This window comes from Thalassophryne amazonica, chromosome 1, assembly GCF_902500255.1.
Source record: "Thalassophryne amazonica chromosome 1, fThaAma1.1, whole genome shotgun sequence".
Taxonomy (NCBI): Eukaryota; Metazoa; Chordata; class Actinopteri; order Batrachoidiformes; family Batrachoididae; genus Thalassophryne; species Thalassophryne amazonica.
In genome coordinates, this window is record NC_047103.1 from 15,896,759 (window position 1) to 15,919,947 (window position 23,189).

The 23,189-nt window shown below is 42.2% G+C and overlaps 1 protein-coding gene across 2 annotated transcripts in view; it reads right to left on the reverse strand.

Moving 5' to 3' along the window:
• Positions 1–23,189, reverse strand: part of sh3kbp1 (SH3-domain kinase binding protein 1) — a 78,585-nt gene that overhangs the window by 12,422 nt on the left and 42,974 nt on the right. The window contains exons 7-15 of one of the 2 annotated variants that reach the window (XM_034166093.1): positions 21,129–21,218; positions 10,472–10,541; positions 8,721–8,815; positions 7,609–7,710; positions 7,472–7,523; positions 6,479–6,550; positions 466–601; positions 304–374; positions 15–121 (exon numbers count right to left, since the gene is read on the reverse strand). In XM_034166093.1, the coding sequence (XP_034021984.1) occupies positions 15–121; positions 304–374; positions 466–601; positions 6,479–6,550; positions 7,472–7,523; positions 7,609–7,710; positions 8,721–8,815; positions 10,472–10,541; positions 21,129–21,218 (795 nt within the window). Of the gene's footprint in view, positions 1–14; positions 122–303; positions 375–465; positions 602–6,478; positions 6,551–7,471; positions 7,524–7,608; positions 7,711–8,720; positions 8,816–10,471; positions 10,545–21,128; positions 21,219–23,189 lie in introns of both variants that reach the window. The other variant, XM_034166087.1, reaches the window with a different exon arrangement.

Genomic DNA, 23,189 nt, shown 5'->3' on the forward strand with positions numbered 1-23,189 from the left:
GTGTGCACACTCACTGGTGTGATGATCTGTGAACGAGGCCGGCGGTCTGTGACTCTTGGCCTCGACGCCGTCGGGTGACTCAATTTCTCTGCAGATGAGACCACTGCATCCAAATCCATATCTGCACAAACACAAAAAGACACGTTTAGACCACAGAAAACTGCACTCAAACTGAACATATTAGGGGAAGGGGGACGCAAACGTGATCCCTTTTTTAGTCAAGATCCAAACTCATTAAAAAAATTTACTGAGGCATCATGTCCTGATATGTGATTGGATGACGCTCCTGTCAGTCAAACTCACCAGTGTCATGTGACCTGTCAGAGGCAGAGAATGTTGTCGAAGCCCCGCCCTCAGACTTTGGGCTTTCACTCCTGAGCAGGTAAACCACACAACATGATTAGGCTGTGAACACGAGGGGAGGCGTGGCTGTTTTATGAAAAGTGAGTGCAAGTGTGTACTGACGCGAGACTCGGCGGTCTCTCAGGGCGCCGAGGGGGATGGGAGGAGGAGGAGCAGCTTGTCTTTGGGGGGAGGGGTTTCTTGGGAAGGAAAGATGGGAGGGTGGGTTTGATGATGTCGCCAACCTTCATCTCCTCACCTACATATGAAATCAAAGGTGTGCAAATGGAAAACAACAAAAGCAGGTTAGGAGACAAATCTGTGATGAACAAAAATGCAGAAGCAAACATGCAACTCACAACAGTCATGCATGCACACACCATCACCTGTACAGTATATAACCCCAATTCCAATGAAGTTGGGATGTTGTGTAAAATGTAAATAAAAACAGAATACAATGATTTGCAAATCCTCTTCAACTTATATTTGAATACACCACAAAGACAAGATATTTAATGTTCAAACTGATAAACTTTATTGTTTTTATGCAAATATTTGCTCATTTTGAAATGGGTGCCTGCAACACGTTTCAAAAAAGCTGGGACAGTGGGATGTTTACCACTCCATGTTTACGACTCCAGTTGTTCAACAGTCCGTTGTCGTATTTTGTGCTTCATAATGCGCCGCACATGTTCAATGGGTGACAGGTCTGGACTGCAGGCAGGCCAGTCTAGTACCCGCACTCTTTTACTACGAAGCCACACTGTTGTAACACGTGCAGAATGTGGCTTGGCATTGTCTTGCTGAAATAAGCAGGGACGTCCCTGAAAAAGACGTTGCTTGGATGGCAGCATGTGTTGCTTCAAAACCTGGATGTACCTTTCAGCACTAATGGTGCCATCACAGATGTGTTACTGCCCATGACATGGGCACTAACACTCCCTCATACCATCACAGATGCTGGCTTTTGAACTCTGCGCTGGTAACAATCTGGATGGTCTTTTTCCTCTTTTGTCCAGAGGACACAACGTCCATGACTTCCAAAAACAATGTGAAATGTGGACTCATCAGACCACAGCACACTTTTCTACTTTGCATCTTTCCATTTCAAATGTTGGTTTTTGGCCTTGCTGCTTACATGTAGAAAGGTTCTCCAGATTCTCTGAATCTTCTGATTATATTATTGACGGTAGATGATGGAATCTGTAAATTCCTTGCAATTGAATGTTGAGAAACATTGTTCTTAAACTGCTGGACGATTTTTTTCACGCAGTTGTTCACAAAGTGGTGATCCTCGCCCCATCTTCGCTTGTGAACGGCTGAGCCTGTTGGAGATGCTCCTTTTATACCCAATCATGATACTCACCTATTTCCAGCTATGAGTTCTTTGAGCATTCATCAACTTTCCCAGTCTTTTGTTGCCCCGTCCCAACTTTTTTGAAACAGGTTGCAGGCATCCATTTCACAATGAGCAAATATTTGCACAAAAACAACAAAGTTTATCAGTTTGAACATTAAATATCTTGCCTTTGTGGTGTATTCAATTGAATATAGGTTGAAGAGGATTTGCAAATCGTATTCTGTTTTTATTTACATTATACACAACATCCCAACTTCATTAGAATTGGGGTTGTAATTAGGTGTGGGTAAAATATGAGTGACTGTCCAGTGTTGGAGGCCAATCAAAGACGAGACCAGGGAGGGTTAAAGCACACTGAAGCAGGCTGCTGGGCTAAACCAAAGTCACGAGATGCCAGGGTAAAAAAAATGTCATGTTAGTTGCCTGAGTGGTTGTTGTTTATGAGTACTGGACTCTAGTTTCCCTAACAAAAATAACAAAACACACACACACACACACATATATATATATATATATATATATATATATCCAGTTCACTGCAGCAGCAATCGACAGTGTGTCTGCTTTAAAGACACCGTGTACATGCAAATCTTTACTTTTTTTTTTAAGTGAAAAGACACTTATTGCTGTATTTTTATGTAAAGACAAAACTCAGGTGGGTTTTCTTCAGTAGGTATGCTCATGAGGTGTAGATTTTATCAGTCGCTTTGAACGCACCACGGGTGAGCCGTTCCTGAATTGTTATGCTGCTGCAATGCATTATGGGAGTTTGGGATTTGGGTTTTTTTTACTATAGTTTTTGTAGTACATATTGGTTTGGCAGTATTGTTAGTGTTATAGATTTGTTGTTTTTCCACTTTAAGTAGCGTAGTCCGTTTGGTGAAGACGAGTTATGTTGTCACCATGAGTGCCATGCGTTTGATGTCTTCTGCCGCTGTCTGTGTTACTGTGTGAAAAGTAAATGATAGTATTCTTGTGGCGGGTGGCCTGCTCCTTCTGCTGGGGCAGAGCTGAGCTCCTCACAGTGGCCTGACTGTTGCAGACACACAACAGACAGGAACTAACTTGTATGATTTTAGGGTTTACAAATGTTTTTGACTGTTTAGCTTGGCTCACTATGCTAGCAAAAAAAAATAAAAAATGTTAGCGGACTGAAAGTTAGCAGAACTAAATACAGCAGAAGTTAATTGGTCAGCTCATTGTTTTCAAAGTTAGCTGAAAATCTAATGTGCTAACAAAAAAGTTAGCTTCGCTAATTAGCGGTTCGTACATTAACAGAGCTGTGCCCACCACTGGGCGTAACCTATAGTTTAATAATAATTATTCAATGCTTATTTATACTTTACTTATAGACTAGACAGGATTCTAGAAATTGTGAACGTATAAAACATTTTTGAGTAAAAGTGTGCAAATAGGTGTTTCTGAATGGAAATTTCGTGCTGATTACGAGTTTGTTGTTTGCGGACTCCAAAAACACCTAATTAGGTCACTAATTAGGTCAAAGGTCAATTAGTGCAAAAATTCATTAATTTTCCATATAATGTTTTATTTGATGTCTTTTGCAGATACCATTGAAATATTGTGTGTTGTTTCTTGAGCAAGATTTCATATTGATTATGAATCACTCATTTGTGAACCCCAAAATTGGTTAATTAATTCACTAATTAAAGTCAAAGGTCAATAATTGCAAAAATTCTTTTTTTTTTTTCAAAAGATATTTTATTCGATATCCTTTACAGAGACCATTAAGATAATTAGGGATATCTTGCAATTTGAACAGTTTCCACAGCAGGAAAAGTCTAAATTTAATGGAAACCTGAAGGAATTTGAAAGAGTTTTTTGAGGGTATCTCAGTAATGGTGCCAATTAAGCTTTGCAATGATTACTTGCACAACAAAAAAGAATCAACAGAAAGATATTGTAAGTTTCGACTGCCAAACATTTTTCATTCTCTACGTAATATAAGGAGGCTTTGAATTTTGTTCTCTACGAATACTGAATGTTCGACTGTGATGCACAGTCCTGTTCGAAATATTACTACCAAGTGTATTTCTATCAAAAATGTTCCAACGATAAGGTACTGGTATTCATAAAGAATGCTTCCTTTCGATACAATTGCTCATTCCGACTACCTACATGGGCATGTTGTAAGTTTTTATGACACTTCAAACACACATAATTATTAATAACAAGAGGAATGGTACTCAGGTGATCCACAACGTGGCACAACTAATTGATGAGTCAGTGGATTCTGGAATAACCCTAATGAATTGAACTTGCCTAATGGTTCATAAATTGGGGCATACACGTTCATATTGGAATCTGTTTCCAGTAACTGACAACCGCTCAAGTAGGAAATTAATTTTGGGCCTATTTCTGCATGATACTTCTCCATCACGGCATTTGCAGGCGTCAGTACATCGATTCCCCCACTTCCGGCAAGAACAACTGTCTGTTGTACAGCCCTTTGGACAGCCACACTGGACAATGTCTTTACAGGCCTTTGGAATTGGAGGCAATGAAGTTAGGATTGGAGAAAGCACACCATTGTCATCCAGTCTCCACCCAGAATAAATTGGTAAGGGTACGGATGGCATCGGGTGGCATGCTTCGCTCCAGACATAACCTTGGTAGTCCGCTCGCTGTATGTGATATCTAGCAGCATCACTTGTTGGAGGCAATGTTTCTGTTGGGAAAGTGTAGTGACACGGACCCACAACAGGGGGCATAAATGAACGGACAATGAAAGAGTCGAATATGAACACTTTACTGTTGTGAATGAGCACAACCACAATACAGAGGAATGTGAAATTTTGCAAATAGTCAATCACAAGGGTGACGTGTGGGCAGGCTCGATAGTCGACAGTCAGTGATACGGCTGAGAGTATTACCTTTACAGGTCGACGATATCTCGGCAATGAGGTGGAGATGACGTCCGGGTTTTATGGAGTGAGATGATGTAGTGTAGATGGGTGACAGCTGTCAAGAGATAATGAGTGACAGCTGTCACCCCCGGCTGTGTCCGTGGCGGCAGCGCCCTCTCATGCCTGAAGCCCGCACTTCAGGCAGGGCGCCCTCTGGTGGTGGGCCAGCAGTACCTCCTCTTCTGGCGGCCCACACAACAGTTTCAGTTGCTTTGCATTTGCTGAAGAGTTTGACACAGGCTTCATCACAGTTTTCCGATGGTACTTTGTAAATTAGGCAAATGAACTTCTCAGCATCATCCATAACCTGCTTTGAAGGACTTGGTGCCTTGTCAAGATTTTGAATGAGAACACCAAGTTCCAGAAAAACATCCCACTCTGTCTTCTTGGTGTGGCCAGAGAAATAAGACACTGTGTCGCATCCTGTCAAGGCGTGGAAAGCAGTTACTGTTTCACAGACATCCTCTGTAAGGCCAAGCGCGTCCTGGATACTGTGGACAGGAATATATTTCGGCTTCTTCGCAGTGCCAGATTTAAGCAAGAGGTGAAGGCAAGCCATCTTCTTGAAATGAGCCAAGAGCAGCACGAGGACATTGGTGTCATGTGCAGCGACGACAGTGACTTTTGCATCAGTGTGGATGCAATGCAAGACAATCCTCATGTCTGCTTCCTCGTGATTACTTTCAAGTGCTGACGTTTCCATTGTCGGGCATGTGCTTTTGACCTCCATCTCCAATGCGAATCCACCACCACCTTAGCCGCAGGTGCTGCTGTTATCAAGGCACTGGAGAGAAACTTTACAAGCTCTGTCTTGTTCTCAGTAGATGCCGTGAAGTCGGCCCATTTATTAGGAAGTGGCACATTCCTATCTTCGATTAGTCATTGAACCGATATAATTACTGACCTAATTAGGCATTTTTAGTATCCGCAAACCACAGATTCATAATCAGTGTGAAATCTTGCTCAAGAAACAACTCACAATACTTCAATGGTCCCTGCAAAAGACATCAAATAAAATATTATATGGAAAATTAATGAATTTTTGCACTAATTGACCTTTGACCTAATTAGGCATTTTTGGAGTCCACAAACAATAAATTTGTAATCAGCCCAAAATTTCTATTCAGAAACACCTATTCGCACACTTTTACTGAAAAATGCCTCATGATCTCGATATAAGCACATATTTCAATTTCTGGTTGAGACTATTATAAAAACTGATTTATTTAGAATTTTACATATGAAGCCTGACATTGTCCTTTCTATAAACTTACAAACCATTCTGTCTTGAAAAAGTAAATAAATGAATAATAAAAATTGCACAACGTCTCATGGAATAGTTTGGGCTGTGAAGGCCACACCTGCTGTAGCCTTGTTTTCGGGGGAAAGAAGGCTGCATTCGCTGGATACATTCCAAGGAGCCTTTGAAGACGAGTCGCGACACTATGATGAATGCAGCCTTAGAAGGATGCAGCCCCTGAATCGAGACACAGCTCGTGTCTACCTGCTCTATTTATGCCTGATTAATTAACTCGGATATTTCACAGCTCTTAACTGGCTGAGCACACCTGACCCTGTTCATCAGGATCAGGGTTGGTGGTCCCTGTTTTACAGGTGCTGTGACTGAGAGCAGGACTTTCATCCTGCTTTCTAAAAAAGTCGTGGAAGAATTCAAGCCCATCAGCAAACTGCACAGTCACATTTGTTTAAATGATTTCTTTAATCCTCCCTGTGCTCAGGAGGGCAGCGTGCACATGTGCATTAGTAAAAGAACGTGCCAGCGGCAGAGTTCTGCCGACCGTCAGCAGCAGATCAGAAGAGGTTCTGCAGCTCAGACTGGCCCAGACTGTACCTCGATCCTGGTCCCTCTGAGGCAGGTGTTCAGGTCGCTCAGGAGGAACCTTCTTGACCTCCGACTTTTTCTCTAGAGGTCACACAGGCAGGGTCACCTCAGGTCAAAGTGATAGTGACATCACAAGCCGTGAAAACAACAGGTAAGCATCAAAGTCAGGAGGACAATTATTAACCACCGTGTCTGAGTTTATTAGTCATCGCTCTCAGAAGACAAAAAGAGGAGGAGAACGTGAAAAAGAGGAGAGGCCGAAGGAGGGGAGGAATGTAAGGAGATATGAGCGGTGGAGGAAAGGAAACAAGATGAGCAAGAGGACAGAGAGTGATAAGGAGAGGAGGGAAATGTAAAGCAGGAGAAAAGGTAATAAAATGAGAGGAGAGGACAGGAAATCCAAAAAACGAGGGGAGGAAAAAACAAAAGAAAAAGGAGAATATTTATAAAAGGGTAGATTGAAGGAGAGGAGACAAATGAAAGGTGATAAGAGGGTTGTTAAAATAAAGGAAAGAAAAACAGAGAGGAAAGGAAATTAAGGAAAGGAAATTAGATTAACAAAATGAAGGAGAGAGATAAGAATGAATGAGAGGAGATAAAGGTGATATGAACAGAATAAAAGGAGACAAAAGAAGTAGATGAGAGCAGGAGAAGAAAAAAGTAAAGAAAACAAATGGAGTCGAGGAGCGGAAGGAAAGGAGTGACGAGGAGAATGGTAAAAACAATAAAAGGAGAGGAGGGAAAAGAGGAGAAAGAAGGTAAGAAATGATAAGGAAATGAGTAGAGTGAAAGAAAGGAGAGACCAGTGACATAATGGAGCCGAGAGGAGAAACAGCAAAGAAAGGAGAGGAGGAGAGGAAAGGAGCACAATGAAAGGAGATGAGGGTTGAAGGGAAAGGAAAAAATGAAAGAACAAAATAAATGGAAACTGACAAGGAGCATAATCAGAAGCAGGAGTGAAAAGAGGTGAATAGAGAGGAGGAGAACAGGAGGAGATGTTACCTATGGTTTGTTTAGCTGAAGGAGCGCTGGGAGGAGGCGGTTTCTTTGGTCTCTGTAAAACAAATTTCAACAAAAACACAACATTTTAGATGGATCTTATGTGTGCACATGCACTTTTTATTTATTTGTTTGTTTACCTCTTTTTCCACTTCAGGAACGAACAGCTTGACGAAGTTATCGGGGAAGACGCCCTGCCTGCCGCCGACCTCTCCCATCCACCATCCCGCGTCAGCGCACTCCTGCAAGTGCACAGACAACAAACACGCCGCCGGTGAAATGCCAGCTCGCTGCTCTTCAGGAGCAGCCAGATTCAAATCGCGCTTTTTCCCACCTGCACAAACAAATTCAACTAAGCAAATGATGCAGACATTAGACTCACACAGCAGGCGCACCCATATGATGGGTGGAAGAAGGACAAAAAAAAAAAGAAAAAAGAAAAGAGTTGATGAAAACACACTGATTTAAAAATGGAGTCGCAAATGATCAAGTGATGTTGAGGGTGGAAGTAATAAAAATTTATTAAACAAGAGCAATCAGAGATTTCTGACGTCCATCAAGGATTGACAAGGACTCAAAATAAAAGACATGTGAGTCACTTTGAGACCCGGACTTTACCTGGATCTGGATTCCACAACACAATGCAACTGATGAATCTGATATTTACTTCACAAGCTACTGTCTTCCTGATCTTGGTTTTACATCATGATGTTGTATCTGTGAAGTAGTTTTGACTACAAATTGAAATCCAGATCCAGAATCCGGATCCAGATCACCTCTAAAATTTAATTCCATGTCCTACTATCTATCTGTGGTGAAAATATTTGCACACTGATCCAGAATGGTCAGGCTGATTAATCTGATATTTAATTCACAAGATGAAACAAAATAGTGTCTTCCTTATTTTGGTTTTACATCGTGATGTTGTATTTGTGAAGTAGCTTTGACATAATCCTTAAAAGCCTATAAAGTGAAATCCTGAGCCAGAATCTGGATCCAGATCACCTCCAAAACTTAATGGAGTCTTCCATGGACTAATATCTATTGGTGGTGAAAATTTTGTCAAAATCCATGCAGTAGTTATGATGTAATCCCACTAACAGACAGACAAATAAACGCCGATGATTTTATTGCATCCTTGGCAGGCGTAAAAAATAAAAACAATCCCACATTGCTGTTCCTTCAATTCCTCAATTCATGTGCATTTTCATCATGTCACCTCGAAGCAGCGCGTGATGCATAACTGACTCACCTTAGTGATGATGGTGATGATCTCCCCCTCTTTGATTGACAGCTCGTCTTCATTTTGCGCTTCATACGGAAAGAGGACTTTGCACTGCTCCCGTCCTGACAAACATCACAGTCAAGACTGATCAACCGGACTTCAGCCTCATTTTTCAGAAAGCAGTTTTCTCTGCGCCGACTGGCAACCAAACAAGATTTGGTCCATGCACAAAAGCTGCCGGGTTCAGATTAATTTATCAAAACGCGTTCTGCACGCATCTCCTCTGTTATTGTGAATGTGGTGCATTACAGCAGTCTTGCGGCGAGAAAACCAACATGCACCACAGGTGTGCACTGCAAACGTGCACAGCAGGCACATGTTGCAGATGCACCCTGCAGACGAACACCACAGGCGCACGCTGCATTGAAATATAAATCTGTTGAACTTTAACTGTCGAAACATAGTGAACTTTGTACATGCAGCCAATGAGTTTAGAGTAGACCAGTGGCCCACAACGGCAAAGAGGCTAATGCTAATGACATACGTATCAGAACTTCCAGAATGGTGCAATGAAAAATTTGTTTCCTGAGATAAAAGTTTGAAAAAAACAACTGCTGCTGTCTGATTTGTTGAGAAAAAAATATTTTGAAATCTGGCAGAAGTGCAGCTAATGACATGGCTAATGCTAGTAATGTTTAGTAATGTGTGCAAAACAGAAGATGGTATAGCGGTAAAGATCTTCGTGGACTAGTGTGGTGTGCAAAGCAGTAATGTGAACACATCATCCCAACAGAATCTAATGTCATTATATGTATTTACGTATAGAACATCTGAATAGATCCTTGTCATTTGATTGGTGGTTTGTAGGTCATGTGATATGGACCATTCGTCCCATTTGCCATTGTGTTCCACTGACTGTGCAAATTTGGTTCCATGTTTTTGTTATTGTACCAATGCCCAGCGCGCTCACACTTGCGATGACGGTGCTTAGCTTAAAAACAAACATGGCGGGGTTTGTTTTATTAATGGTGCTCATTCTTGTAACACACACACACACACACCCACACACCCACACACACACACACACACACACACACACACACACACACACACAAAACCCAAACAAATCGAGTACGCTGTAAGCTGTCTGGAAGCACTTGCAGTATTGGCTGGGACGTCTCTACCTGGAGTACAAACACTCTACGAATTTCTGTCGCGATTTTTCGCTCGACTGAAGAAAGCAGATGGCAGTATGTACACGAAGAAGTCAATATCAGGTACATCAGGTACGGACTACATCGTCAGGATTGTTAGGTGTCATATAAAACAAATAATGAATGCTTTTTCATTCATGCAATGGAAAGAATATTTCATGAGGTGAAAGACGGAATGTTCCATTCAACGGTGAAATATTCTTACCATTGCACTCAAACATTCCTTATTGTATAATATAAACTAGCAGAATATTTAAACTTACCAAATTGACAGCAGCAGAAATACAGTAACAGTTTTTCAGAAAATACCAGTTAAAATACTAGAACAGCACATTGAAAAAAGAGAATGTTTGAACCAACTTAAAAAAGTGTTAGAATTTGTAAAAACTTTACAAATTGTAACACTTTTTTAATTTGGTTCAAACATTCTCTTTTTTCAGTGCAGTCGGTGCCTGAAATGCTTCGTTGTGTGGTAATTGTGTATTTTATTTATTGTACTGACTGTGTCAGAAGCTTCACATCATTTGCTGATGGCCCGTAACAACAAGAACTTTGTAGCCTCACCTTTGACTTTGCCATCAGGATCAGTCTTCATGGTTTCCAAGGCAACACTTGCTGCTTTGCCCTCGCTGACCTGCTTGAAAGACAAGAACATGGAAACATTACTACATTAAAATGTGACCCCTTCATTCCACTTTCCGAGTGCATAATCACTTCTGGTGCTGTTTAAGCGGCATTTCTTTCACTTTTGACATTCGAGCTTCTGACACAGTAAGATTGTCGGAGTCTGTGTGAAGCTGTGGTTTCGGAGTGTAGGTGGAGAATGTAACCGTGATAGCACAAGTAGCACATTTAGTTGCGACTGTCAGTGCAGAAATTGACATTCTGTGCATCTGTTGCAATTAATTTTCCCTGAAAGATCACTGAATGTTGTTACAAAAATGTACGTAAATCTACTGCTGATTACAGCGATGTTTAACATTTATAGTGCATATTTTTAAAAAAAGAACCCAGGGGCCCTATCTTCACAGCAACAGAACACGGTCTGAAGTGCACAGCGCAAGCACAATTCAAACACGTCGAATTCAGCTTTGCTATTTTCACAGCGCCAAGATAAGATCCAGGCTACCAAGGGGATATATTTCATTTGCCCATTAAACATGGGTGTGTTTTGTTAGTAACATGAAATAAACCTGTCATTCTCTATAAGAGCAGTGTGGTCTTAAACCTGGTGCAGTGCTATTAAGATGCTGACTCAGTAGGTGACAAAAGTGAGAGGTTTTCTGGTGAGGGATTGGAGCATCAAAACCTGCAGCGGATCACTTACGGGTGCAGCATCCACCACGGCTCCCTGAGTGAAGTAGTTGAGCGTATTGTTCCCATCAATTATTTGTGGGTAATTTAAAAATTTACTATAAAACTGAAACTCAAATATTTAATAATATAGAATATAGCATTGGGCTTGAGACCAGAGGCTCCCTGGTTCAAACCCCAGCCTGACAGGAAAATCACTAACGACTCTTGGGCAAGGTCCTTAATCCCCAAATTGCTCCTGTCTGTATTGAGCGCCTTGCATGGCTTCGCTTGGCCTTTACATCAAATTGATGATAGTAGTGACGAGTTGCAATATATTGTGTAGTTGCTGTTGGCACAGAGACATTTTGGCAATATGTTGGCAGTGGTGGAGCTCCAAGAAATTGCCTGACGAGATGAGGCTGCCTTGCATGGCAGCACCCTGATATCGGTGTGTGAATGTGAGGAATCATTGTAAAGCACTTTGAGCTTTTGATTCAGATGAAAAAGCGTTATATAAATGCAGTCCATTTATCATTTATCCCTGTTGTAAGCAAAAGGCAAATGAAAAGAAAAAGCTGATAAATCATACAAAAATGTCATACAGTAAATGAAAACTCAAAAATCAGAAACTAAATTAAATTGAACCAATCACTATCAAACCCCACTTGATATTAGATTTAGAAATCTAGATTAAAATTAAGAACACTACAGTGTGTTCGTCCCATTGTTGGGAATTCAACACTTCTTTGTGTCATCTTATTATGAGGACTCACCATTTGCAGTTGAAAAACTGGCTCCACAAAATGATAAAACAAAATATTTTGGAGGGCTAAGACTTACGTTTTTGGTTCGGGTCAGATTAAGTTTCAGAGAATCGAAGTACGATGTCCTCCTGACGAAAACAAGCATGTTAGAGAGGCGAGCGGTGTCAAAAGGGCCGTTGTCTGGCTGCTGGAGCGAATCCCTCTGCAGTGTTTGTGGAACCGGGGTGGCTCTTCCACATGAGACACACACACACACACACACACACACACACACACACACACACACACACACACACACACACACACACACACACACACACACACAGGGCCCTGTCTGTCCCAGACACACACACACACAGCTCTGTTTGTCCCCTCCAAAAAACTAAAAAGCCACACCACCTCCCCCATCAGATTTTCTTCTCTCTCCCGCCCTCGCTCTCACCTTGAATCATTTCACACATGCATGTGGTGACAGTGCACTTGTCCTCTTTGCATTAACATCGCAGCATTTAGACGTTCAAACATGACAAAGACGTTCCTCACAGCACTGTCCAAACATGCAATATTTAGCTACAGGGGCATGGCTCAGGAAAGTGGTCAACAAACTGGGAGACACCTTTAAACGTTATTAATAACAGCGTTCGTTATAACGCCTGTGCACAGTTAGTTCAGTGCAGTTGACAGGGTTAGTATTGTGGTCCTGAATGGTTTATGTACACACGGCCTCGCACATCAGCGTTTGCACCTGGTTAGCATGTTATACAAGCTGACCGTGCGATTCATAAGATATTCAGATATTAAGGTATAAGATGTTCGCTTGGTCTTCCAGTGTTGTTTTATGGAATGAACCACAAAAGCAAAGCTGTTAGTGGCAAACCAAAGTCATTTTCTTTTAACCTAATTAAAGGAGGACCCTTCCAGCACTGCGGGCTAGTTTCTGATAACAATTCTGAGTGACTTTTCCACACTGCGGATAGAAAAATCTCATTTAGACCCTAAATATTTTCTTCTGACTGGCAGAAAATTTGAAAATGGTAAATGGTCTGCATTTATATAGCACTTTTCCATCTGCATTCAGTTGCTCAAAGTGCTTTACAATGATGCCTCACATTCACCCCGATGTGAAGCTGCTGCCCTACAAGGCACTCACTACACACCAGGAGCAACGAGGGGATTATGGACCTTGCCCAAGGGCCCTTAGTGACTTTTTCCGATCAGGCTGAGATTTGAACCAAGGATCCTCTGGTCTCAAGCCCAATGCTTACCCACAATACCATCACCTCCCCAAGAAAGATGCTGAAAACCAGTTCAACTGGACAGGACCTCTAGAGTCCTGACACCATGCAATGGCCAAATCTCCCAATTCTCCAGTGATAGAAATGACATTAGTATTTTCCTGGACGCGTGTAATGCCATGTATTTGAGGCTCAAATACATGTTAGTGGTTAAGGTGTTGGGCTTGAGATCAGAAGATCCTGGGTTCAAATCCCTGCCTGACTGGAAAATCACTAAGGGCCCTTGGGCAAGGTCTTTAATCCCCTATTGCTCCCGGTGTGTAGTGAGCGCCTTGTATGGCAGCACCCTGACATCGGGGTGAATGTGAGGCATAATTGTAAAGCGCTTTGAGCATCTGATGCAGATGGAAAAGCGCTATATAAATGCAGTCCATTTAAACCTTTCACCAGTTAAGTCCTACAGAGGCATTGAGGACCCTTGGTGCTTGTACCTATCCCTGGATTCCGTAGCATGATGCGGAAAAAGGTCTATGACTCCCGCTTGAGGGAACACCAGTATGACGTAGGTTACTTCACCAGCCACGGCTGGTAGTCATTTATAGCTGGGTGCACTGGGACAATGAGGAAACACTGACAAGTGTAATGGGTGGGAATTGACCACAGATCGACATGTTGGTATCCCAACCCCTTGACCCATTGAGCTACCTGCTCTACAAACTGGGACAAGGGTTGAGTTGAGGGTTGAGTTCACCAAACTTTGAGAAAATCCATAAAATATTAAATATACTTTATTACACATGCAGTGACACTCAAACACGGCTTCTGTGCAGCAAGTCACTGTTTCCACCCTTAAACGCCCAGCTGATCTTCACGACCAATTATGCAGTTGATGTGTCTTTACATGACTCATTGCCCCCACGTCCTGGATGGAGGCTCGTGCTGTTGGCTCATCCAAACCCTCATTAGGGAGAAGCTGCACAAACTATAAAGCTGCCCGACAGCCACCCGCTCAGCAGGACAGGCTGACAAACATCCGTCAGAACAGGAGAGGCAGCCGAACTTGATGAGGCCTTTTAAACAGCAACATCAAAACAAACACGTTTATGCTGAAGCTGCCAACAGGAACATTGCTAATATAATTATTACAACAGAATCTCGTATGTACATCAATGCGTATTCCCCAATTATCCCAAAAGTTTATTCTTGGCCGCCCTTAAAAAGCTTCTCAAAACTGCCAACAAAAGTCTGTACGCGGCCCGTTGTAGTCATTTTTATCTTTGTTTTATTTTGAAAAGGATTTCCTTTTTGTCAAATCAGCAAAACATACACATTGCTTATACAGTGTAGACTCACAAAACCACAATCTCAGCGATGTAAATAACCTGACGATCTCATCTCGTCTGCAAAAAATAGCTAAACGGCACAAGAACAGGACAGATTGAATGGATGAGGAGATGAGCACCGAATGAAAGGGCAAAAGAGAGACAGAAATGGAGAAAAGTTGGCCATACCGTCCTCTGGTCTGCTTCCAGACAGATGAAGCTTTTACTACATTAGCACAGGCAGCAGGAGATGATGTGCGAATGTGGAAACATCTCTCTCTCTCTCTCTCTCTCTCTCTCTCTCTCTCTCTCTCTCTCTCTCTCTCTCTCTCTCTCTCTCTCTCTCTCTCTCTCTCTCTCACTTCTGCTTTGAGTTTGAATTCCCTGCAGGAAGTCTGTCTTTGTGTGTGTGTGTGTCAAAATAAACCCACTTCCTGTACTGTAAAATGAAAGACAGGAAAAGGAGGAGCCAAGGTAACGACTTCCTCCCCCCGCGAGACAAAGAAACCAAGTTAAAAAAAAAAAAAAACAAAGAGCAAGTGCACGCAGGAAATATGTTGACACATAAACGCATAACTGACACTGGAGTCATATAGTCAAAGCAAAACTTAACAAAAAATATCTTTAATTTTAGTAGTGACAATTCTCTTTATTAAATGTAGTATCCATATATAAGGAAAGGAGGCTTAAGTAGACATGAGTTACTTTGGACACCTTCAGTAACCATTCTGACTCGGCATAATACAGCTAACTACCAAAATACACAAGTAATCATACCACACAGTGTTAGCTATTTTAGTGCTAAGTCCTACTAGCCTGTTTCTTTTATGCTCGTTTCATGTCATTTAACTTCCTGTTTCTGGCCTGCTGGTTTCATGCATCACTGTACTTCTACATTTGATTGCTTCATTTCCTGTTTAACTGCTGTTGGAGCATTCACCCATCACCAGCTTGTACAGATTTGTCCTCCTGTCTCACGTTATCCTTCCCACTGCTTTTACCAGTGTTCCTGCTGCTCTCTTACTGACTTTTGATGCCGATCTGAGCTCTTGAGTTTTTAACCTGTCGATTTGAATTTATTCACTTGGTATGAGAACTCTCTGTGTATTCATTCAACTACTGCCTGTATTTTGGATAACCCTCTACTGCTCCCTAGGAAGACCGTTGCCTACTGGACTAGTCACCTGTGTGCCTGGCCTCTGTCTGATTTTGACAATGGCTGTTTGTTTTTACTAGCAGGACAATAAACCTGCATTTACTTTGCATCGTTGTGGTTCTCTCCACTGGGGTCATCAGCCAAAACTATTACATTATCTCCAAAAACTGCAGTATATGCACTGTGTGTGTATATATATATATATATATATATATATATATATATATATATATACACACACACAGTGTATCCATAAAGTATTCACCGCACTTCACTTTTTCCACATTTTGTTATGTTACAGCATTATCCCAAAATGGAATAAATTCATTTTCCCCTCAAAATTCTACTCACAATACCCCATAATGACAACACGAAAAACGTTTTTTGACATTTTTGCTAATAAAAAAATCTAAGAAATCACATGTGCATAAGAATTCACACCCTTTGTTCAGTATTTTGTTGATGCACCTTTGGCAGCAATTACATCCTCAAGTCTTCTTGAATATGATGCCACAAGCTTGTTGCACCTATCTTTGGGCAGTTTTTTTTCCAAAAACTTGGTGCACCTATTTTTGGGCAGTTTTGTCCATTCTTCTTTGTAGCACCTCTCAAGACCACCTCTCAAATGCAAAAGAGGGTTTTTGATACTATTTTACAATTAAGCATGTGAATAAGGTCAAAGTACACTGGAAGACAACAAAAGTGCAAAGATTTTAGTGCTAACTGCACTTAGCTTCTCATTAATGCAGTTTCATTGTTTGCTGGGAAATAACAAATGTGCAAAAAATTGTTGCTAATTACTCTTCCTGTTGCTAACTTAAAGAAATGTGGAAAAATAAATGTAGAAGGAATATGGTGCTAATTACTGTTAGCTTGTTATTACACTCTATGTGTTTCAGGAGTCCAAGCTAATTTATGTTAGCCTCTTGCTAAGTTCTACATTAATAAGGTGACAATAAATTTCCAAAGATTTCCTCATCAGTTATTTGTGAAGGAAAATTAATGTTCACTGCTAATTCAGTGGCAGTGTTTTGAAAAGCCTATTGCTAACAATTCCAATAGCTAGGATCCTAAAATGTCCTTGTAACTCAGCAAAAATGAATTACAGGTATTTAAAATAATCATTTGGGATAAGTGTCAAAGTACAATATCAACATCATAATTATGAATGTCTTAAAAGTAATCTGGACTCTGCAAATTATAATTAATACATGAAATAAAAATAGGTAATTTTCATTGTTATTGTGACCGACCAGATTGTAATAATAGACACAATATATTAACATCTAAAATGTAACAAAAGTAGGTTATGTTTTTGACATCATATGAAGTATTCCCTGATAAACTGATTAAAGTAAATATTAAGACTGGTTGCAAATATTACAAATTATGAATATGAGCAGGTGAGCAGTTCGGATGCTAGCAACTCAGCCACATGGGGTGTGCAGCCAGTACAATCTGGGTGCTGGTCCCCTTAAGCCCAGATAAATGAGGTGACAGAAGGAGGCAGAGTGTCATCGGCGGCAGCAAAATACTGCCATTCTCACCCGCGTCTTCACCTGCAAATGTAAGGGATAGAACTGGGTATTAACCCCCGTTGCCTAACGTGTGCCGGATGCTACAGCGTCATTACGCCGCGTTATTCTGCGGATGTAGTGGCGTTTTATCCGCATATTTGCAGATGGTACGGCGGGCAAGACGCCAGCGAAATGCACCGCCCCTTTCAACCGCGAAAACAGCCAGGACTACCGCGAACGTCGGTCTGTGTACGACCCGCCGACAAAACCGTCTCTGTGTAACCTAGGCTTTAAAGTTTGTCAAATCTCAGCCACATGGCCACATGGGGTGTGCAGCCAGTACACACTGAGTGCTGGTCCCAAGCCCAGATAAATTAATAGGGTTGCACTTGGGACCTCTTAAGGATTTTGTACGTCCCAAGGTCACCAGCCTTGGCGTCACGATAGACAGCGATTTTAAATTTGATAAACAAATCAATGGTGTTTTGAAATCGTGCTTTTATCATCTTCGTCTTTTATCAAACGTAAAACCGTTTTTTTCTTTCAACCTTTTTGAACAAGTTGTGCTATCTTTTATTTCAAGTCATCTGGACTACTGTAACACACTTTATTTCGGCATTAGCCAACAGGCTCTTTCCCTTTTGCAGTTAGTCCAGAACGCTGCAGCGACTTTTAACAGGAGCCTGGAAGCGTGAACACATAACCCCGATTCTTGCATTTTTGCACTGGCTTCCTATTAATTTTAGAATTGATTTTAAGATTTTATGGTTTGTCTTTAAGGTGTTGGGCTTGAGTCCAGAAGATCATGGGTTCAAATCCCCGCCTGACTGGAAAATCACTAAGGGCCCTTGGGCAAGGCCTTTAATCCCCTATTGCTCCCGGTGTGTAGTGAGCGCCTTGTATGGCAGCACCCTGACATCGGGGTGAATGTGAGGCATTATTGTAAAGCGCTTTGAGCATCTGATACAGATGGAAAAGCGCTATATAAAATGCAGTCCATTTACCATTTAAAATGCAGTCCATTTCCAGCTCGTGGTACCCAAGACGAGACTTAAAACCAGGGGGGACAGGGCTTTCTCTGTGGCTGGCCCCAGACTTTGAAACGCTCTGCCCCTCCATGTCTGAACAGCCCCAACAGTGGAGTGTTTTAAGTCTCGTCTGAAGACCCACTTTTATTCTCTGGTTTTTAACACTGCGTGAGTTGTGTGGTCCTCTGTTTTTTTGGTTTTGCTTTATTTTGGTAGATTTTATTGGTTTTATCTTTTGTATGCTGTATGTATTTATTTATTTATCTTGCACATTTTAGTTATTTTTATTGTTAATTTTCTTATTTTTAATTTATTTCTTGACTATTGGGGTTTTATCTATCGTGATTCCACTGTATGTGCAGCACTTTGGAACGTTTTTGTTGTTAAATGAGCTATAGAAATAAAGTGGATTGGATTGGATTGGATTGCATCAGCAAGGGAATTTGGTGTTAAACAAGCCAAAATAAAAATGCAGAGTACAAATCGAATTTCCATACTGGATCGGTTGAGGCCTGGGTTAACAACGGCTACCACTGGTGCTGTTGCCCAACAGGGTGCCGGCGGAAATTGGGTGACTGCTGGGCGAACAAGAAGAGAAGAACATGTTCAGAGACAGCGGGAGAAGAGGAAAACTAGAAGGGCTGAATTGAGAGTCGGGACTTTGAATGTGGCAATATGACGGGTAAAGGGAGAGAGCTGGCTGACATGATGGAGAGGAGAAAGGTAGACACATTGTGTGTGCAAAATAATAAGTAGAAGGGAAGTAAGAGCAGGAGCACAGGTGGTGGGTTCAAGTTGTTGTTATCATGGTGAGGATATGAAGAGAAATGGTGTTGGGTCATTTTAAGGAAATGTGTTGGAAGTTAAGTGAGTGTCTGACAGGGTGATGAGTGTGAAGTTGGAAATTGAAGGGGTGATAATACAATAACATGCTTTTGGAGGGCGGTATGCATTTTCAGAGGCCCGACGTCCATGCCGTTGTCCAAAATGACAGATATTCGCCCTCGTCTAACTCGGGCGAATATCTGTCATTGCGGGCAACTGGGCATCGACGGAGGGACTCAGAAAATGCATACCGCACGCGGGCGGGTATAGCCAGGTAGGGTAAATGTAAATCTATGCTACCGGCCCAACAACGCCTCAGTAAGTGATAATAATAATACAATAACATGCTTTTGGAGGGCGGTATGCATTTTTAAGAGGCCCAACATCCATGCCCAGTCGCATAAAATGACAGCTATTCACCCAAGTTAGACGAGGGCGAATAGCTGTCATTTTATGCGACTGGGCATGGATGGAAGGACTCAGAAAAATGCATACCGCACGACAACAGCATGTTATTTGCATTATTATCACTTTACTGAAATACATAACACATAACGCGTACATAAAAAGTTTGCTCACTTTAACTTTTGTCGTGTCGGCTGGTGCGCTGCTCTCCAAATTCGGCAGTGCGTCCTGATCAAGCTGGCTGCTTTGGGTGCTGTTCATTGTAGTACTATCCATGAGAAAATTATCCGGAATACCCATATTGGGACCAACACACACTTCTCGCCTTTTTATCTTTTCCTCTTTGGACAGTTTTTTTTCCCCTCTGCGGACAGTTCTTGGGCTGCGCACGCTATGATGGCATTTGTTTACGCACAGCGGGCGGGTATAGCCAGATAGCGTCAACGTAAATCTACGATACCGGCCCAGCAACGCCCCGGTAAAGTGATAATAATAATACAATAACATGCTTTTGGAGGGCGGTATGCATTCTCAGAGGCCTGGCGTCCATGCCCAGTCGCCTAAAATGACCGATATTCGCCCTTGTGCGAATATGGAGAAGTATAGAGAAGGCCAGAAGGAGTTACATCGTGCATTTGTGGATTTCAGAGAAAGCTTATGACAGGGTGCAAAGAGACAAGTTGTGGTATTGTATGAAGAAGTCTGGAGTGGCAAAGAAGAGGCAAGGGTAGTGCAGGACATGTACAAGGATAGCGTGACTGCGGTGAGATGTGCAGTAGGAATGACAGAGCCATTTAAGGTGGAGGTGGGATCAGCAATGTTTTGTTTGCAGTGGTGATGGACAGGTTGACTGATGAGATCAAACAGGAGTCTCCATGGACTATGATGTTTGCAGATGACATTGTGATCTGTAGTAAGAGTAGAGAGCAGGTTAAGTCTAGCCTGGAAATGTGGAGATATGCTCTGGAGAGAAGAGGAATGAAAGTCAATAGGAGCAAACCTGAGTACATTTGTGTGAATGAGAGGGAGCCCAGTGGAATCATGCAGCTACAAGGAGTAGAAATGGTGAAAGTAGATGAGTTTAAATACTTGGAGTCAACTGCCCAAAGCAATGGAGAGTGTGGTAGAGAAGTGATGAAGAGAGTGTTGGCAGGGTGAAGTGGGTGGAGAAAGGTGGCAGGAGTGATTTGTGACTGAAGAATATCTGCAAGAGTGAAGGAGAAAGTCTACAAGACAGCTTAGAGACAGTAGCACTAACATAAAGACAGGAGGCTGAGGGACAGCTCAGGTGGGATGGTTTGGAGATATGTTAGACATGTGCAGAGGAGACACCCAAGTTATATAGGGAGAAGGATGCCAAGGATGGAGCCAACAGGCAGGAAGAGAAGAGGGAGGCCAAAGAGGAGGTTTATGGATGTGCTGAGGGAGCACATGCAGGTGGTTGGTGTGACAGAGCAAGATACAGAGGACAGGGTGAGATGGAATCATTTGATCTGCTGTGGTGACCCCTAACTGGAGCAACCGAAAGAAGAAGAAGCAGTTCAGATGCTAGCCCTGCTGTTCAGCTGGTGGGCTTTTTTTTTTTCTAATTAATATACACAACCTGTGTAAACATTTTTATCTTGTAAAATTGAATATAACTGATGGATCTAATTATTTTAAAGGAGTCTTACCTTTTCTCCCTCCGTGTCTGCTTCCACAGAGCGTGGTCTGAGCTTAATTGGCTGGTCTTTGAAGATATCACCAAAGCCGAAGCCCTTAACCTACATTCAGATCAAAGTAGTTATTTTTGATAGCGAATACTGACACATAATGCTCAATGTAAATGAATACTCCATTAAACATAAAAGCCAGGCTTTATGCACGCAACACTCGTGAAATTTAGCTCTGACATAAAGGAAGACTTGTCATTTACTGAAGAAAGGCTGGATCCATAAGCATTACAATAGACTACTGCAGAAAAAAATAGGATAAAAAGCATCCAAATATCCACATAAAAGTCAGGGTATAGCTTCAGTATTTTACAATTCTCTGCTCTCATGTTGTATGCTTGGCCCGATCTCAAATAATTACATTTTTCCCCAAAATGTGCCAGAGAATTATGTTCATTATGTTGCTCAATGCTCACTGACAGACACCATGTGGTGTGTGTTCATGGATGGATTAACTTATTTTCAAATTTCAGGCTCATCTTTAAATCAACACTTGGACATACATATAGTAGAAAAAAGTAGATTCTCTGAGTCGATGTGGCTGCATGTGGCGTATGCATGATGTGCAGATATTGATAAGAGTATGCATGAGATGATAAGAGAGCGTGCACCATGCCGTAGTGAACAGACACTGAGACAGATTGGTGGATTTATTGTGAGACTGCACCAAGTGTTTTATTTTATTTTCTGTTGTTTTTGGACTCTGAACTGACGTTTTATGAGCCCATTAGAAATGACATTCTGCTATCCACAATAACAGCTGAATGAGGACTTTTCCAACAGCGCGGGCTGTCTGCAATTGATTCAGATGACCTGTCAGCTTGGAGAGACTGAGTCTCATGCCATGTTATTTCACATTCACACTTAGGCAAATAATACCACTTGCTTGGCTTAAATTATGTGCATATTCATCTGCAGGTATGGGCTCATTTGAAGGAATTTTAAATGGTATGTTACACATTAACATCGCAGTCAACGGCTATTTTTAGATTTAGTGGCTTTATGTCATCCAGTGCAGAGAAAGAACCAGCACTCCCTGTTATGTGTCGGACGCAGCTCGGAGAACCGACCAGCGTTTGAAGGACCCAGTATGAAATAAGCAGAGCACGGTACAAAGGCTAACTGAATTTAATACATAACAGTGATGTGATACAAAACAACAAAAGGGTGTGCGGTCTGGCGTGGTGGTGATACGGTGCGCTCCCAGCAGCGCTAACGGTCCATAGCCAGAAGCCGTTCGGACCCAAGGACCCCGCCGACACCCCCCAGGTGGCCGCAACAAACCGAGTCTGTGAAAGAAGGAACCATTATGTGAGTCCACACTCTACACACAGAGAGACCACTCAAAGGTGTACATAAACAGCAAACACTTCCTGGCTTAATTACTAATCAGCTTCCCAACCTGCAGGCATGGAACATCCAGTTCACAAAACTCCACTGCAGTGGAAGCCGATACATGACTAACGTACAGCTCAATATAATAAGGTGTGAGGGACACCACATTTACTGACTGTATAAACGTTAGTCACAAAATCTAACGTACCTCAAGAAGTGTGCTGACGAGCGTGAGACCTCACCCCCTCCTCTTTCACAGACCGTGCATCAAACCCTGGACGTTCTCTGCATCCACTGATGATGAGATGGCTCCCGAGACGACGATCTCACCCGTCTGGTCACAAGGTCGAGTCTCTGGCAAATACACACTGTACACTCCAGTCTTAAATGCCACCATGTTCCAATCCATATAGATGCACCACAGCTGTGAGTCCTGACGAGCCGCAGGTGATCAGGGTGAGGTCCTGATAACCTCAGCAACACAGCCACTCAGTCCCAAATGCAAGCCACCTGGAAGGAAAACCAAAAGACAGAAACAAAAAGGCAGCCAGGCCCCCCCAGCCATACAACAGTACCCCACCCTCACGGGAAGCCTCCCGGCGACCACACAAACCTGGCCCAGGAGAAACACCCCCCTCCAGGGACCATGGCTGGAAACCGCATCTGCATTCGTCTTCCAACAGAATG